The sequence below is a fragment of the Nerophis lumbriciformis genome, linkage group LG33 (assembly GCF_033978685.3).
Source record: "Nerophis lumbriciformis linkage group LG33, RoL_Nlum_v2.1, whole genome shotgun sequence".
Lineage (NCBI taxonomy): Eukaryota > Metazoa > Chordata > Actinopteri > Syngnathiformes > Syngnathidae > Nerophis > Nerophis lumbriciformis.
In genome coordinates this window covers 10989395-11008338 of record NC_084580.2, presented here as the reverse complement: position 1 = coordinate 11008338, position 18944 = coordinate 10989395, and the positions used below count along the sequence as shown (strand labels likewise).

General features: G+C 39.0%; 1 protein-coding gene across 1 annotated transcript in view; it reads right to left on the bottom strand.

The window, feature by feature from the left end:
- oxct1a (3-oxoacid CoA transferase 1a) overlaps window positions 1-17865 on the bottom strand; it is a 148980-nt gene extending 131115 nt beyond the window's left edge. The window contains exons 1-5 of the mRNA XM_061928216.1: window positions 17649-17865; window positions 13988-14096; window positions 9503-9593; window positions 6233-6368; window positions 1355-1504 (exon numbers count right to left, since the gene is read on the bottom strand). Of these exons, the coding sequence (XP_061784200.1) occupies window positions 1355-1504; window positions 6233-6368; window positions 9503-9593; window positions 13988-14096; window positions 17649-17747 (585 nt within the window). The 5' untranslated portion in view covers window positions 17748-17865. The remainder of the gene's footprint in view (window positions 1-1354; window positions 1505-6232; window positions 6369-9502; window positions 9594-13987; window positions 14097-17648) is intronic.
- Between the last annotated feature and the right edge of the window lie 1079 nt (window positions 17866-18944).

The window sequence follows — 18944 nt, the reverse complement described above, 5'->3', positions numbered from 1 at the left end:
CCTTGACTGCGCCTAGAAATTTTGTCCATAAAAGTAATGGACAGAATCGGTGACAAAGGGCAGCCTTGGCGGAGTCCAACCCTCACTGGAAACGTGTCCGACTTACTGCCGGCAATGCGGACCAAGCTCTGACACTGATCGTACAGGGAGCGGACAGCCACAATCAGACAGTCCGATACCCCATACTCTCTGAGCACTCCCCACAGGACCTCCCGAGGGACACGGTCGAAAGCCTTATCCGAATCCACAAAGCACATGTAGACTGGTTGGGCAAACTCCCATGCACCCTCAAGGACCCTGCCGAGAGTATAGAGCTGGTCCACAGTTTCACGACCAGGACGAAAACCACACTGTTCCTCCTGAATCTGAGGTTCGACTATCCGGCGTAGCCTCCTCTCCAGTACACCTGAATAAACCTTACCGGGAAGGCTGAACACAGTCGCAAAGGAATATAACCCACAGAGGCACTTTCTGACGAAACATCCAAATTTCGATGTCCGGCTCCCGCGCCCTTGGACTCTTGAAACTGCAACCCTCTTCATTATGTAGTTGAATAACCCTGATTTACGAGTTTGAATGCATAAAAAAAGAGAAATGTTTGTGCTTTTCCCACATAAGGATTGTGAGTGATAGGCAAAATTCCAAAAAAAAGTTAAGTTCCCCTTTAAACGATGCCAAAGCGTCAACTGATAAGGTTCATGCATTTGGAAGTGAGCCTTGCAAGCAGTATTGGATCACTCTGCACAATTTTACAGTCCTTTTTTAAAAGTGGGGTCTCACTGCGTGCTGGACTTACTCACTGTATATGGGCATGCCCATGTTACATGTCCTAGGCCTGTCTCCACCACACTCTGCTTGGGATGTTATCTACAACATTACTCTGCTATCTACAATTACACAGCGTAAATGTTGTTCGGGTGTGAGGGAAAGTTAACTTTGATAAGCTTTTCTGAAGAGGCAAAATGAGGACATGCAGCTTGGCAGCGCAGGCCAAACCTTCGGAAGTCCTCAGAAGTGTTACCAATCACAGCGGACTGGGCTCGACAGTAGGTGTACATGGAAGAAGGCTGAGGGTGGGGTTAAGTACTATTACCATTTTCACGTAATGCAGAAAGTACAAGAAAGAAATTCAGATACATGAAGATCTACAAAGCTTTCGGTGCGGGAAATGGTGTGTTTCTGCACTATAGTAGTCCAAATTATTTATTTTTTTATATTAGTATGACAGGGTTGTTCTAAGAAGATTACACATTATTAAAAACATGTACACATTTTACTCTTAAGTCCCAAAATGGTGCATCTCATAAACTACGCCCAATTGTATTCTAACAATGTCTATTTTGATTAATTTTACCTTGCGTTTTTCACTGGCAATGGCAATGCTGCCATCCTTGTTGTACTTAATAGGCGATCCTCCTTCCTGGATCAGTGTGCCATAGCCGGTAGCGGTGAAAAAGGCAGGAATCCCTGCACCCCCAGCTCGGATTCTTTCTGCTAGGGTGCCCTGTGGGGAAAATGTGGCATAATAACAGGGGTAAACAAAAAGGTGAGACTTAACAGTACCTAATATTTCCCCCCCTCTTTTCAGCAATTACATTGATAAATCTTCTCAAGACACGATACTTGGGATGTGCCGATCGATCAGCCACTGTTCAATATATGATCGGCTATTGCCGATAGATGTCTTTTAATGCCAATCACTACCACGATCACCTCTGGCTGACTCTGAATTTATTGTTAGTCCCCTGGCTGACAAGTGGACCGAACACAGTGTGGAGCCACTCCTAGGCCAATAATACCGTTAATTCGGGACTATGAGCCACTACTTGTTCCTATGTTTTAAACCCTGCTGCGCCTTGTAAAACGGTGCGGATAAATTATGGATTTTTCTTCAATAATAATAACTAATAATGTTTTATGTTCGATAGTTTTCATTAAACACAAGCAGAGACACAGAAAAGGTGTGTAATTGCTTGTGTTTTTGCACCACCTTTAGGACAAGTTGGCTCACTGCAGGTCCTGCAGGGTGACGTCAACAGTATTTCCTTCTGTTTTGTGCTTTGAATCGGAAGTACAAGTGCCGTTCCTTCCGTCTTCTAGTCGTCCATAGCGTTCCTACTCGTATGGATTCATCACTCCAAGCAACGTTTGTAGGTTTTACAATATAACTAGAACTATTCATCCTTACGAGGGGTGTAACGCTATCGTAAATACCGCGGTATTTTGGTTTAAAATAATACAATAATACCGTCACGGTATTAAACAAAAAGTTGGTGTGTAGTTTTTTCCAGCGCTTCAGCAATGGTCGGGTCTTAATATTAACTACATCTCCCACAATCCTCTGTGCAGCGCGGATCGCCATGGTGGGGGCGTGGAATACCGTAAGCAAGAAGTAAAGCGTGTTCGTAGTCGATGAGAGGAAATGTTTTTGGACATTTCCTGAAAAAGGTAATCAAAATCTATCCATAACTATTAGAGTTATGTTGCTAACAAACAAACAAACCCTAGTGAAAACATAACGTCTTTGGCGGAGGTAAGAAAGTCTGCGTTCTGCAAAGCAATACTTTCGTCTCAAGCCAGCTGGTGTAATCACCCAAAAATGTTCAACACGGGAAATATGAGGAAACTGAAAAACTACTTAATAAATTCTCAATCCATCCATCTATTTTTCTACTGCTTGTCTCTCGATGTCGCAGGGGGGTTGGAGCCTCTTCCAGCTGCACTTGGGCGGAAGGCAGCATACGTCTTGGACAAGTCGCCACCTCATAAAATGTCTTCCAGAAAAGATATTTGAAGCCAGCGAAGCCAAACATCAGTTCATGAAGTACTTACATTATTAGAAGTGAAATTGATTATTACCTTTTCTGAGAAACAGCATGTTCCAGACTGATATAAACATGTCCACTGTGGAGGACACAGCTTGTAAAAAAGTAAAAGTTGATGTTTACACGGTCACTTTAAAGACAAGCAACTGTAAGGTTTATTTCATATATTTGCTTGAAACAGTGGAAGTTCCTGCTCAATTATTTGCCCTTAAAAATATATGTTTGTAATAAATATGATTAGAACATTTGAGAATTCCGTTTGTGTTTAATTATAGTAAGTGTATTTATGTTAAACATTCCTGCCACTTCATTTTACACACTATAAAATGTTTAAGTCTTTTTTTTTTTTTTTTTTTTACATATACCACAATAGTATCGTATTGTGGCCTTAATACCGTGATAATATTGTATGGTGAGATTTAATACCTTTACACCGCTAACACTTACTAAACCATCTCATGTGTGATGTCTGTAGGAGTGTTTTGATACATATTTGTATGTGCTATCGTAATGTAATCAAGCTAGCGTCGTTAGCATTAGCTAATATGCTAACACGTTTACGAGTGTCTGTATTAGTATTATTAACTTACCGGTACAATGGCATTTTTTTGGTTTCACAAATTCCTCGAAAAGTCACCGTTGAGTTATTGAGTCTGTTTAGCTGATTGGAGACTTGCTTCCGCAGCTAGTGGGTCCATTACAATGACTTTTGTTTTGTTTGATCAGCTGTTTTACTGCCAGTTTTACAGACACTATTTGGAAACAATTAGGGTATATAAATAAACGTTTACAAAATCTTTCTGTGCAAATAACTAATTCCACAGCATATATAACTGCGCCCACGGTGCGGCTATATATGGAAAAAAAAATGTCTTCTAAAATGTAGTGGGTGCGGCTTATACAGTATACCGCTGCCCTCTATGGTTTCAAAATACGGCAATCACCTCCATTACAGCAAATAAACTGCATTTCTTAGTATCTTAAGTGACATTGTCAGCATGATTAGGGAAAGAGGCTAAACATGTTACACACCAAGAGGAAGCCAGGAGCAGGCATGCTTTTCGGTAAGCTAAGCTAGCTTTAAACAACACCAAGAAATAAGTGCTTTGTAAACTTTAAAAAGTGTAGATGGAAACTTGTTGCAGCAGAAAGCAAGCAGCTATTAACAAGAAATGATCAAGTACATTAATAAGAGTCTATAGAGACGATAATATAACAATTGTCGATACCAGAGGTATTATCACTATATGATCAATACAAGAGTGACTAGATAAATATTAGTATTTCTTAATAATAACTCCGGGAATAATTCCTTGGACACAGGAGGAATTTGAGGGCAAAAACCAAAGGATTTAAATGGAGTAACCAATAGTAGTTTTTGCTTTTGTTTAGTTATTTTGTACTCATTACTTTGCTTTGATGAAACAATAAAAGAAAATAAGGAACTAGTTTGAATATTGTCTTTTAACTGTCAATAGCACTCGCCATAAATAAATTGAAAAATGTACATTTAATACATGTGATCGGTATCGCTAACGGCCGATCTCACTCATGGAAGATCAGTATTGGAATCGGCAGGCAGCATAAAACCCTGATTAGAACATCCCTAGACGATTGTATACAAAATAGATTTGTATTTGTATGAAGTCGTGACCCGGGTTGTCTACATCAGGGGTGCTCCTTACGTCGATCGCGAGCTACCGGTCGATCGTGGAGGGTGTGTCAGTCGATCACCAGCCAGGCATTAAAAAAATAGTCCTAAAAATGAGCTATCATAAATCTTCACTATGACGTCACTTTCGTCACTTGATTGACATTCACAGCACCCGAGGGTCTTCTGAGATGACGCTGGCTGCTGCCAGCTCATTAAAATTACCGACAGGAAGGCGAGAAACACTTTATTTCAACAGACTCTGGCGCCGTACCTGTCGTCAAAACTCCAAAGACCGACTGCACAGTTGCGCTAACAAAATAAGGGTCTCAGAAAGCTGGCGTGCACAAGCTAGCAAGCTACGGAGTTTGCCGACAATGTATTTCTTGTAAAGTGTATACAAAGGAGTACGGAAGCTGGACAAATAAGATGCCAAAAACCAACCACTTTCATGTGGTATTGGACAGAAAGGAGGACTTTTTTTCTCTTCCATTCGAAAATGCGGACGTTATCAGCACCACTGTCTGATTCCTATCAATGCAAGTCATCAGAATCAGGTAATACACCAACTTATATTCTTGTCTTCATGAAAGAAAGGAATCTATATGTGTTAAACATGCTTGTATTATCTTTAACCACCTTTAAGTTGTTAACAATATTAACTATATGTGTTAAACATGCTTGTATTATCTTTAAACACCTTTAACTTATTAACAATATTAACTATATGTGTTAAAAATGCTTGTATTATCTTTAAACACCTTTAACTTATTACCAATATTAACTATGTGTTAAACATGCTTGTATTATCTTCAAACACCTTTAACTTGTTAACAATATTAACTATATATATTAAACATTCTTGTATTATCATGAAACACATTTGATTTATTAACAATATTACCTATGTGTTAAACATGCTTGTATTATCATTAAACACCTTTGACTTGTTAACAATATTAACTATATGTGTTAAACATGCTTGCATTATCTTTAAACACCTTTAACTTGTTAACAATATTAACTATATGTATTAAACATACTTGTATTATCATTAAACACCTTTAATTTTTTAACAATATTACGGTAACTATATGTGTTAAACATGCTTGCATTATCATTAAACACCTTTAACTTGTTAACAAAAACATATATTTCATAAATAAGTAAATATAAATTATATATATGAATTAGGTAGATCCCCACGACTTGATCAATTGAAAAGTAGCTCGCCTGCAGAAAAAGTGTGAGCACCCCTGGTCTACATGAAAGAGGATCCCCTGCTGGCCAAACTGTGGACTGCACTCTCACATTATTAACTGTATCCACTGGGCATCCATTGCACCGGTCACCCAGCCAGGGATCCCCACATATGCGGTCCCTTCCAATGTATCTCATTGTTCCCATTGGGTTAAGTTTTTTTTTGCCCTGATGTGGGATCTGAGCCGACGTTGTGGCTTGTGCAGCCCTTTGAGACATTTTTGATTAAGGGCTATATAAGTAAACTTTGATTGATTGATTGATAGAGCAGTATTGATTTAGTATCCACTGAAAATGACAACACATATCAATCACATCCATTGTCTAAATAGCTGGCAACATAAGTGAGTACACCTGACAATGACTATGTGCAAACTAAGGCTCAAGAGTCAATAATTTGATGCACACTGACTACTCTAAGTATATACACGTTTAATTTCTGTAGTATTGTCCCTTGAGAAGAGATAATCCTTCATAAAAATGTTTCCCAACCTACCTGTGGAGTCAGTTCCACCTCCAACTCTCCAGATAGATACTGTCTCTCAAACTCTGCATTCTCACCGACGTAAGATGAGATCATTCTCTTGATCTGCTTGGTCTGAAGGAGCAGACCCAGGCCGAAGTTATCCACTCTGAGGAAAGAAATAGAACACATTTGACTTTCAGAAGGCTTGTGAATCGTGTACATAAACAAATAAAGTCCTTTACAGAAGTGAAGTGTCAACATCTAGAGCAGGGGACACCAACCTTTTTGAAACCAAGAGCTACTTCTTGGGTACTGATTAATGCGAAGGGCTACCAGTTTCCATCCATCCATTTTCTACCGCTTATTCCCTTTGTGGTTGCGTGGCGCGTTGGAGCCTATCTCAGCTACAATCGGGCGGAAGGCGGGGTACACCCTGGACAAGTCGCCACCTCATCGCAGGGGCTACCAGTTTGATACACACTTAAATAAATTGCCCGAAATAGCCAATTTGCTTAATTTACCTTTAACTCTATGTTATTATTAATATACAATGATATTTATCTTGCTCATCATCTTAATGATTTCTCACAATAAATATATATAGAAACAGATAAATATCAATATGGAACACTTTATTTTTATATTGTCTCTAAGTACACATTTTTCAAATTGAACATTTTCAAATGATCACTTCTAAGACAGTCTTGTGAAAGCACAATATCCCATTTTAACTAGCTAGCCACTAACATTTTTTAACAAATCATGAATTACTTTGCACCATGTTTGTACAAATAATAACTCATGTAAAATACAAAAGTCAACTCTCAAATTTTTAAATAAATCATGTCACACTTTGAACTGGACACCAAATCTGTTATCTGTTTCTTTGTCAGTTAGTGAAGACCAAGTCTTTAAAATATTTTATTGGACTTTCAAATTCTATTTGAGTTTTGTCAATTAATCAATCAATCAATGTTTATTTATATAGCCCTAAATCACAAGTGTCTCAAAGGGCTGCACAAGCCACAACGACATCCTCGGTACAGAGCCCACATAAGGGCAAGGAAAAACTCACCCAAATGGGACGTCAATGTGAATGACTATGAGAAACTTTGGAGAAGATCGCATATGTGGGTAACCCCCCCCCCCCAGGGGAGACCGAATGCAATGGATGTCGAGTGGTAGTCTCTCTTAGAATTAAAAATGTCGAGCAAAGCGAGACCAGCTTGCTAGTAAATAAATAACATTTTCAAAATATAGGCAGCTCACTGGTAAGTGCTGCTATTTGAGCTATTTTTAGAACAGGCCAGCGGGCTACTCATCTGGTCCTTACGGGCTACCTGGTGCCCGCGGGCACCGCGTTGGTGACCCCTGATCTAGAGTAACTCTAGTTCAGAGATGGACCAAATACAGTATGCCAAAGCTTTTCACTTGGCACGCCAAACATCACATAAATATATTGAAACCATACAGAAAACTGCTCATTAATGGAGGAGCTACATTGTGAGTGAATTAAACACGGGGTGTATAGTATTAGTAACACACCACTGATATTTGCAATTTTGTAAATATATTTATTTTGTTATTTTTCTATTTTATTCTATATAAATACTGGCCTTACAGTGTATGCTGAGAAGAATTCTGGCCTTTGGAATAATTACATTCTGTTAATTTGATGCCACCTTGTGGTTTGGAGTGAAATGCACAAACTTGTTTGACGATTACAATATGTTGACTTTGGCTCACAATTTCACAATACAAATAACATGGTTGCACATTCAACAAAATCAAAGCCCACAACAGAAGTCTTACCCTATTTTGTGAAACAAAGGGTGTGAAGTAGGGCTGGGATATTATATGATTGTGATTGTTGATCGCGATTAATTTGAGTTTGATCATAATGATCAGCGGTCAGCATATTTCCTCAATGAAACATGGTGGAAAAGTCTTTTAGAAGTTATAGCAGTAGTAAACAGTAGGGAAGCAACAATGTTTGGTATAATCCAGCAATTATTAACCGTGATCCTGTGTGTGTCTGTGAATGTGTGTGTGTGCGTGCTTGTGTATGTTTGCGTGCGTTTGTGTGGAAGTGTGTCCGTGTGCGTGACCTCCCGTTCCACGATCTCAAAAGTGAGGCTTGTCACGACGTAATGAATGTTTAACCAGCGATGTGCCTCTTCCCCTTACACAGCTGGAAGTGCAACCCAGAAGAACAAAATTAAGAAACATGTCTAACACTAGCATCGAAGTTGAAACACAATAATCATTAAACTTGTTTTATGTGTTGGTATGCATTATTTTACAGTACCTTAAATTCAAACTGCACTTCAATGTAATTTCATTCAATATAAGATACAGAATGAGTTTAAAAAAAAAACCCTGCTTGTTTGCCAAAGCACTGGTGAGAAGCACTGATGTATACAAGTAATTGAAGAATACAAATAGTAATTTACCATTTGAAAGTGTTGTTGAGTAAATGTTAACTTGAAATAAAAGTCTTATAGTATTCACTACACCAATCATACTTTGTTTACTGCAGAATGTTTGGGATGACAAGCAAAAAAAAACAAAAAAACTTTGAGAGGTAAGAAAAGTAGCTCTCTTGGCTCCCACAAAATGTACCAAAAAAGAAGCAAAACCATGGCTTTAAAACCAGGTACGGACCGTAGCGTGGGTTACCTGTACTGTTGCACCTCTAGTGAACACAACTACAGATATGAACAAAATTACAGTTGTCAGCTGTTATCATATATTATCGCTATCAAACATGGTAGAAATGTCTATTACAAGATACTGCAGTAGTAAACAGTAATGATGTGGTACTTGCTATAATCCTGCACGGGACAATCCACTTTAATAAAAAAAAGACATAAATTGTGATATTAATCGAGATCGGATGATATGAAAAAAATAATCGTGATCTTTTTTTTTTTTGCCATATCGTCAAGCTCTATTGTTTTGTTTTGTCTTCATAAAGCTAAGGCACCACAAAAGGACAATTACTACAATAAAATGGACATCACTTGATTGCCTCTTTATTTAGACTAGATTATCCCAATATAAATATCATTATTATTATTATGCCTCCTTATCATGTGTCACAGACAATAATGAAAAATAATATCTTTGTGAAAGCAGCGGTCTAGCCAGAAAGCAGGTGACTTTGTGGAAATTGCAAAAAACATTGTGCACCCTACTAGCACTGACACAAATAACACTGCAATGCAAAATAGGAAAAAATGTCAATACTGCAATATAAACATATCAAGAATGGGTGCATGAAGGGTCAATATCCCTTACCCGGCATTGTTGCTGACTGCAGTGAGTCCCTTCACACCGGTCTTCAGCAAACTGCTGATGAGATTCTCAGGGATGCCACATAATCCAAAGCCTTTGATAGAGGACAAATAGAAGAAATATGTAAGGTTTTTGAACCAATCCAAGTACTTTACTGAAAGAGAGAGCGACCAGGTAACAAATTGAGACGTTTTCAATTACCGGTAGGTATTTTAGCCATCCGACTTTGTAAATGACTTACTGTGATCGATATTTCTTTCACTGACATCAATGGTAAGACTAAGTAAGACACGACTGCACTGAAAGTTTGCTGTGTCGATTCAAATTTGCTGTTGCCAATGGCATAAATAGCTTGCTAGCTGCAAGAAGATGTAGCGTTTTCAATGCTAATACAGGATAAATCACAACACAAGGCTAATACATCTTATAGCTTATTGACCCTAGAAAAAGATGAAGTGTCTTATATTTGGGGACTGAGGAAATTTTGGACTGTCCATATCTTTGTAATGGGGTAAACTTACCAAATTAGCAGGGAATCATGTACATATTTCTCCTCACTGTATGTGTTTTGACTAGAATCACGCAGCAGATAGCATCTGTGAGAACTTATCTTTGCATGCAAAATGACATGGTGGTGGTTTCTGTCAACACACCTCTAACTCATAGTATAACCTGAGTAACTAAATAGCAATAACAGCACAACAACAATCGTAACTATTATATTATGACACAAATCACAACACATCAGTATGGCACATTAAAGGGGAACATTATCACCAGACCTATGTAAGCGTCAATATATACCTTGATGTTACAGAAAAAAGACCATATATATTTTTTTAACCGATTTCCGAACTCTAAATGGGTGAATTTTGGCGAATTAAACGCCTTTCTAATATTCGCTTTCGGAGCGATGACGTCACAACGTGGCGTCACATCGGGAAGCAATCCGCCATTTTCTCAAACACCGAGTCAAATCAGCTGTGTTATTTTCCGTTTTTTCGACTGTTTTCCGTACCTTGGAGACATCATGCCTCGTCGGTGTGTTGTCGGAGGGTGTAACAACACGAACAGGGACGGATTCAAGTTGCACCAGTGGCCCAAAGATGCGAAAGTGGCAAGAAATTGGACGTTTGTTCCGCACACTTTACCGACGAAAGCTAATGCTACGACAGAGATGGCAAGAATGTGTGGATATCCTGCGACACTCAAAGCAGATGCATTTCCAACGATAAAGTCAAAGAAATCTGCCGCCAGACCCCCATTGAATCTGCCGGAGTGTGTGAGCAATTCAGGGACAAAGGACCTCGGTAGCACGGCAAGCAATGGCGGCAGTTTGTTCCCGCAGACGAGCGAGCTAAACCCCCTGGATGTCTTGGCTCACACCGTCCCTTATGCCACCGAAGATGATCGAGAGAAAAATATCGACCCTAGCTTCCCTGGCCTGCTGACATCAACTCCAAAACTGGACAGATCAGCTTTCAGGAAAAGAGCGCGGATGAGGGTATGTCTACAGAATATATTAATTGATGAAAATTGGGCTGTCTGCACTCTCAAAGTGCATGTTGTTGCCAAATGTATTTCATATGCTGTAAACCTAGTTCATAGTTGTAAGTTTCCTTTAATGCCAAACAAACACATACCAATCCTTGGTTAGAAGGCGATCGCCGAATTCATCCTCGCTTTCTCCCGTGTCGCTGGCTGTCGTGTCGTTTTCGTCGGTTTCGCTTGCATACGGTTCAAACCGATATGGCTCAATAGCTTCAGTTTCTTCTTCAATTTCGTTTTCGCTACCTGCCTCCACACTACAACCATCCGTTTCAATACATGCATAATCTGTTGAATCGCTTAAGCCGCTGAAATCCGAGTCTGAATCCGAGCTAATGTCGCTATAGCTTGCTGTTCTATGCGCCATGTTTGTTTGAGTTGGCATCACTATGTGACGTCACAGGAAAATGGACGGGTGTATATAACGATGGTTAAAATCAGGCACTTTGAAGTTTTTTTTAGGGATATTGCGTGATGGGTAAAATTTTGAAAAAAACTTCGAAAAATAAAATAAGCCACTGGGAACTGATTTTTAATGGTTTTAACCCTTCTGAAATTATGATAATGTTCCCCTTTAATGAAATTACAATTTTCACACCCAAAACTGCAAAAAAGTTTAGATGATGAGAATAACACATGCAGATGTAAACATCATCAAAGAAAATAAGAATCCAGATTATATACAGTAAATTACCAGAATATCTACTACTGTAGTTTTTGCACTCCAGTGCGGCTATTTTGCAAGATCTGAGCGTTAAAAGAGGCATGTGTGACGCGTATTTCTCTACCTGCATGGGCTCTTTTCAAAGCGGCAGGACAGCACAATGGAAAATGTTTATAGTTGTCTCAGGTGACCGGACTATAAATATGCGCTGGGGGATTTGTGTAGCAGACATAGTTAATGCTCGCATTGCAATAAAGTGGTGAACCAATGACCAAACTATAGTAGATGTTTGTTGTCATAACAGTAAACTTGACGTCAACATGTAAACAGAAGTCTGACACAAACAAATAATACTGTAGTAAATAAATGTTCGAAGACCAATGCTCTGCATGTTGTAGATAAAATACTTCTAAATCCTACACCAATGAATCTTAAACTGTAGAACGTGTACCACTAGTGGTCTGCGGGCTTCATCTTCATTGATTAAAGTGCAGTGTTTTATTTTACTTTATACAAACAGTGTTAGTGTTCAAAATGTGTATAATGTTACAGTGGGGAAAAATATAAAATATTTGTCAAATAAAACCTCTGGCTTGTTTAAAAAGGCAACTGCACTTTTTTGGAATTGTGCCTATCATTCACAATCCTTATGCAAGACAAGCACACTTTTTAATGCATTCTAGATCAGTGGTTCTCAAATGGGAGTACGCGTACCCCTGGGGGTACTTGAAGGTATGCCAAGGGGTACGTGAGATTTTTTTTAAATATTCTAAAAATAGCAACAATTCAAAAATCCTTAATAAATATATTTATTGTATAATACTTCAACAAAATATGAATGTAAGTTCATAAACTGAACATCAAATCAAGTAGGCTATTCCATTCATTACAATGCAACAATGCAATATTCAGTGTTGACAGCTAGATTTTTTTGTGGACATGTTCCATAAATATTGATGTTAAAGATTTCTTTTTTGTGAAGAAATGTTTAGAATTAAGTTCATGAATCCAGATGGATCGCTATTACAATCCCCAAAGAGGGCACTTTAAGTTGATGATTACTTCTATGTGTACAAATCATTATTTATAATTGAATCACTTGTTTATTTTTCAACAAGTTTTTAGTTATTTTTATATCTTTTTTTCTAAATAGTTCAAGAAAGAACACTACAAATGAGCAATATTTTGCACTGTTATACAATTTAATAAATCAGAAACTGATGACATAGTGCTGTATTTTGCTTCTTTATCTCTTTTTTCAACCAAATATGCTTTGCTCTGATTAGGGGGTACTTGAATTAAAAAAATGTTCACAGGGTTACATCACTGAAAAATGGTTGAGAACCACTGTTCTAGATAGTAAATAAATGTGTTTATTAAGGTTTTATATACATGCTGTAAGTATATATATAATGTAGTAAAGGGCACATTTATAATAACATTTAATATTTATTTATTTTGATCATCTTAAGCATACACGAAGCATTAATTTCAAAAACGCATCACGACGTTTGCTTTTTTTTTTTAACAACATCACTGATTATTACTCACTGCAGACTTCATGAGAGACAACAAGCATAATAAAACACCACTTACTGTACAAAGTCTGCTGTCATTACGATGCTGATTGATAGAATCTTGTTATAGTCCCGTTTAGATGAAGAATGACTCATAATCGTCGCGAAGAAAAGGAGGGTGGGACCAAGCGTCTTTTCGTGTCATTCTCGCCATTTCCGGGTGTTGTATGGCTGTCAACGTTGACCAACTTGTAAGACTACATCCTCATCCTTATACTATCCAGGTGAGAAGCATATATGATCTACAATAAACTTCCACGAGCATGGAAGCGAGGAAACCGTTTACCACTCAATGATGTCAATATAGGCACACGAGCTTAGGATCACGGCGCCGCTTTAAATAGTTTGTCTGCATTAGCGCCTATAATAGAAATATCACTAATACTTAATTAATATTCAAGTCACGAAATGTAAATGGAGTATTGTTGGCGGTTTTTGGATGGTTATTTATTGGGTTTGATGGGCGGAATAGAGGACCTTCCATTGGCTCTGTTGTAAGAGGACTTATATTTAAGTTTATTTATGAGTTAGAATGCAATAAAAAAAAAATACATACATTTGTCGTCATGTCTCGCATAATGATTATGAACGATTGGCAAAACAAAATTAAAAAAGTACAGTTCCCCTTTAAATCACTGTTCTACACTATACACTTGAACAGGCTTCTTTGTGGGGGGTTTTTTTGCACGTGGGATTTACCTCCCACCAGTACAGTTGCTCCGTCCGGGATGTCTTTGACCGCATCTGTCGGATTGGAGTAGAACTGTGAACTTCTCTGGTTGGAGGTAGAAAAGTAGCAGCTGCATGTCTGTGAATAGCAGAACAACAAAGAGATGCTGTAAAACTGCATAACAAATATGTTTACCATGTAAACTGTGGCAGGTTGAAGTAGATTACAGCAGCCAAAGGCATGGGAGGTAGCTAATATGTTTGCACTGTGTAAAGAGCTCATTCAGTTTACATTATGTGGAAAGAGGAAGATAAGATAAACAAATCCTGCAACAAATGGGACTGAACTAAACTCCATCACAAGAGGGTGCTTTCTACATTCTACAAGAGGGACAGGAATTGGAGTACAGGACACTGATCGCTGACTTTGTGGAGTGGTCTCAGGCGAACCATCTGCTCCTAAATGTGGACAAGACCAAGGAGCTGGTCATTGACTTCGAGAAGAAAATGACCCGTGGAGCCCATCAAAATCCAGGGTTGCGAGGTGGCAGTAGTGGGGCAGTACAAGTACCTGGGAGTTCACTTGAACAGCAGACTGGACTAAAAGGACAAAAGCAAAGCTGTATACAAGAAGGGCATGAGCAGACTCTTTTTCCTGGGGAAGTTTAGGTCCTTTAATGTGTGCAGCAAGCTGTTTGAGATCTTTTTTCAGTCTGTTGTGGCCAGTGCCCTGTACTTTGCAGTGGTTTGTTGGGGAAGCAGCACCAGCAAAAGGGACGTAAACCGGATTGACAAACTGATCCGGAAAGCTGGCCAAATTATTGGCACGCAGTTGGAGGCGTTTGTGCCGCTTGTACCCGTGATCTTGTCCTTTCGGTCATAACCCAAAGCTCATGACCATAGGTGATGATAGGAAGGTAGATCGACCGGTAATTTAAGAGCTTTGCCTTCCGGCTCAGCTCCTTCTTCACCACAACGGATCGATACAACGTCCACATTACTGAAGACGTCGCACCGATCCACCTGTGGATCTCACGATCCACTCACTCGTGAACAAGACTCCGAGGTACTTGAACTCCTCCACTCGGGGCAAGATATCCTCCCCAACCTGGAGATGGCACTCCACCCTTTTCCGGGCGAGAACCATGGTACTGTAATATTGTACATGGTAATTGGGATTTTTCATATATTGTAAACATTATAAAAAAATATAATATAATAATATATCAGTATATATTACATACCATATATAATATGTAAATATTACATATGTTATTTTTTTTATTGCTACTATGGTACATTTTTAGTCTATTAAATACCTGCATTATGCTTTCCACCCTTACCCTTTCCACCCTTTGAAACTGAGCTACTATGTGGAACAATTTCCCTTGTGGATCAATAAAGTTTGTCTAAGTCTAAGTAAGTCTAAGTCTAAGTTCTAATATTTGGCTACCTTGAAAGGCAAACTATAGGACACAATGCAATGCAGTGCTACACTATTGCAAAATACACTTATTCACATTTTGCAACACCAATTGCTGTTCTGTCCCGATTTCAAAGCAAATAGCATTGATTTACACCCATTATTGACAATGTTTGCACTGCATGGCCCCGAAGTTGCTTCAATGAGATGACTTAGTTAAAATGCATAGCATGTAAAAGTAAAACAGGCAAACATAATGGAAAACATTCTTTAGAGCAGTGTTTTTCAACCACTGTGCCACTGTGGGAGATTATGTAATTTCACCTAATTGGGTTAAAAATTGCCCTGCGATGAGGTGGCGACTTGTCCAGGGTGTACCCCGCCTTCCGCCCGATTGTAGCTGAGATAGGCTCCAGCGCCCTCCGCAACACCGAAGGGGATAAGCGGTAGAAAATTGATGGATGGATGGATGGGTTACAAATATTTTTTGCAAACCAGTAATTATAATCCGCAAATGTGCGGTTGTTGAGTGTTTGTGCTGTCGAGAGCTCGGCAGAGTAACCGTGTAATACTCTTCCATATCAGTAGGTGGCAGCAGGTAGCTAATTACTTTGTAGATGTCAGGAACATGGTTTGTCGTGATCACAATATGCGGTAGGCAGCTGTCGGTAAAAAGGTATCTAACACTTAAACCAAAAATAAATAAAAGGCGAGTGCCGCTAAGAAAAGGCATTGAAGCTTCGGGATGGCTATGCAAAACGAAACTAAAACTGCAAAGTAAACAAACACAGATTGCTGGACGACAGCAAAGACTTACAGCGTGTGGAGCAGACGGCGTCCACAAAGTACATCCGTACATGACATGACAATCAACAATGTCCCCACAAAGAAGGATAGCGTCCGCACAACTTAAATAGTCTTGACTGCGAAAACAAAGCAGGTGCGGGGGAATAGCGTTCAAGGAAGACATGAAACTGCTACAGGAAAATACCAACATAAGAGGAAAAGTCACCAAAATAGGAGCGCAAGACACTACACACAGGAAAACACCAACAAACTCGAAATAAGTCACGGCGTGATGTGACAGGTCGTGACACTTACTTTGAGACAAGAGCTATAGTGATGCATGCTTGGTTATGGTTTGAATTCATATCCAACACTTGCCGGAACAACTTTTTACTGTCAATATCGGCTGCTGAGTTTTCAATGATTTCTGCTGGTTTATGTGACTCGGGATTTTTTCAACGAAAAAAATGTGCCTTGGCCCAGAAAAGGTTGAAAAACACTGCTTTACCTACTCAGTGGCCTAGTGCAGTGGTTTTCAACCTTTTTTGAGTGATGTACCCCCTGTGAACATTTTTCTTCATTCAAGTACCCCCTAATCAGAGCAAAGCATTTTTGGTTGAAAAAAAGAGATAAAGAAGTAAGATACAGCACTATGTCATCAGTTTCTGATTTATTAAATTGTATAACAGTGCAAAATATTGCTCATTTGTAGTGGTCTTTCTTGAACTATTTGGAAAAAAAGATAGGTTTTTATTTATGTTTATAAAGGATTTTTGAATTGTTGCTATTTTTAGAATATTTTTTAAAAAATCTCACGTACCCCTTGGCATACCTTCAAGTACCCCCAGGGGTACGCATACCCCCATTTGAGAACCACTGGCCTAGTGGTTAGAGTGTCCGCCCTGAGATCGGTAGGGTGTGAGTTCAAAACCCCGGCCGAGTCATACCAAAGACTATAAAAATGGGACCCATTACCTCCCTGCTTGGCACTCAGCATCAAGGGTTGGAATTGGGGGTTAAATCACCAAAAATGATTCCTGGGCGCGGCCATCGCAGCTGCCCACTGCTCCCCTCACCTCCCAGGGGGTGATCAAGGGTATGGGTCAAATGCAGAGGACAAATTTCACCACGCGTTGGTACTTTAACTTTAAAGTTAACTTAACTTTAGAGCACCCCGAAAGGGACAAGCGGTAGAAGATGGATGGATGGAGTTAATCTGTAAATAGTAGTGGAGGTGAGTTATGCAAACATTTGTGACCTCCAATGGCATAACTGTTCGCCATAAAGCACAACACAACTGTAAAAGAGCCATAATTATTAGCCAAATGTAACTGTATAACATTGCGAAGTGTGACAAACAACATGATGACGTTAGCCAATATTTACAGAGAGAACTTACATTGCAATGACAATGATATATAGGGGGAAATGTGCAGGATCTGATCTAAAACAATAGTATGTACAATGCATGCATATACTGACCTTGCTCAAGGGACGCTTGTCAAAGTTGAACGCGGTTCTGCAAGGACCAGACAGGTGTTTTAAAGTATCGGCTCGACACAAGACTCTAAAGACCGCCATGTTTAGGGGGCACACACACGCCGGACGGTAAGGGGACAAGAGAGGCGTAAAAACAAGAGCCAGTCACCGCTCTTAGCATGAGGCTAACAGCTTTAGCTTTTAGCTGCAGTCACTATTGGCTGTCATCAGTAGGGCTGGTGCTTTGCTGCGTTCGGGTTATGGTAATGTAGAGATGCGCGTTTTTAAACACTGTAAATTTACACGTTTTCTGCCTGTATTTGGTGTCACATATATATATTTGTACGGGTAAAGTTGAGTAATGTTGCTGTAACGTCGACAAAGCATATACACGCGCAATCGGACAACGTTGAAGTTGATAGGAAAATATTTTCCCATGTTTTCGTTCGGGCGTGAATGCACCCGCTCCTATTTCAATGCCATATTGCACTAGATCTGTCACAAAAATGTCCTTTGTAGTCCGTGCCAAAGTTGTATTTGTTTTCTGTTTCCTTGTTAGATATTAGCAGCAGTTATTTTGATTGCCCAAAATTAAACTCAAAATTAAATTCAATGTATTTCACTTCACCCCCCCCCCCCCCCCCCCCCCCCCCCCCCGCGACCCCAAAAGGGACAAGCGGTAAAAAATGGATGGATGGATGGTATTTCACTTCATATTATCACTGTATTTGTATTATTCACATGTATTTCACTTCATATTATCACTATTTGTATATTATTCACATGTGAATAATGCTGTATAATAGACTGTATTTATATTATTCACATGTGAATAATGCTGTATAATAGACTGTATTTATATTATTCACATGTGAATAATGCTGTATAATAGACTGTATTTATATTATTCACATGTGAATAATGCTGTATAATAGACTATATTTATATTATTCACATGTGAATAATGCTGTATAATAGACTGTATTTATATTATTCACATGTGAATAATGCTGTATAATACACTGTATTTATATTAATCACATGTGAATAATGCTGTATAAAAGACTGTATTTATATTATTCACATGTGAATAGTGCTGTATAATAAACAGTGACGTGCGGTGAGGTTCATGGCTGGTGAGGCACTGACTTCATCACAGTCAGATTTACAAACATATGAACCCTAAAGAGTATCTTATTCACCATTTGATTGGCAGCAGTTAACGGGTTATGTTTAAAAGCTCATACCAGCATTCTTCCCTGCTTGGCACTCAGCATCAAGGGTTGGAATTGGGGGTTA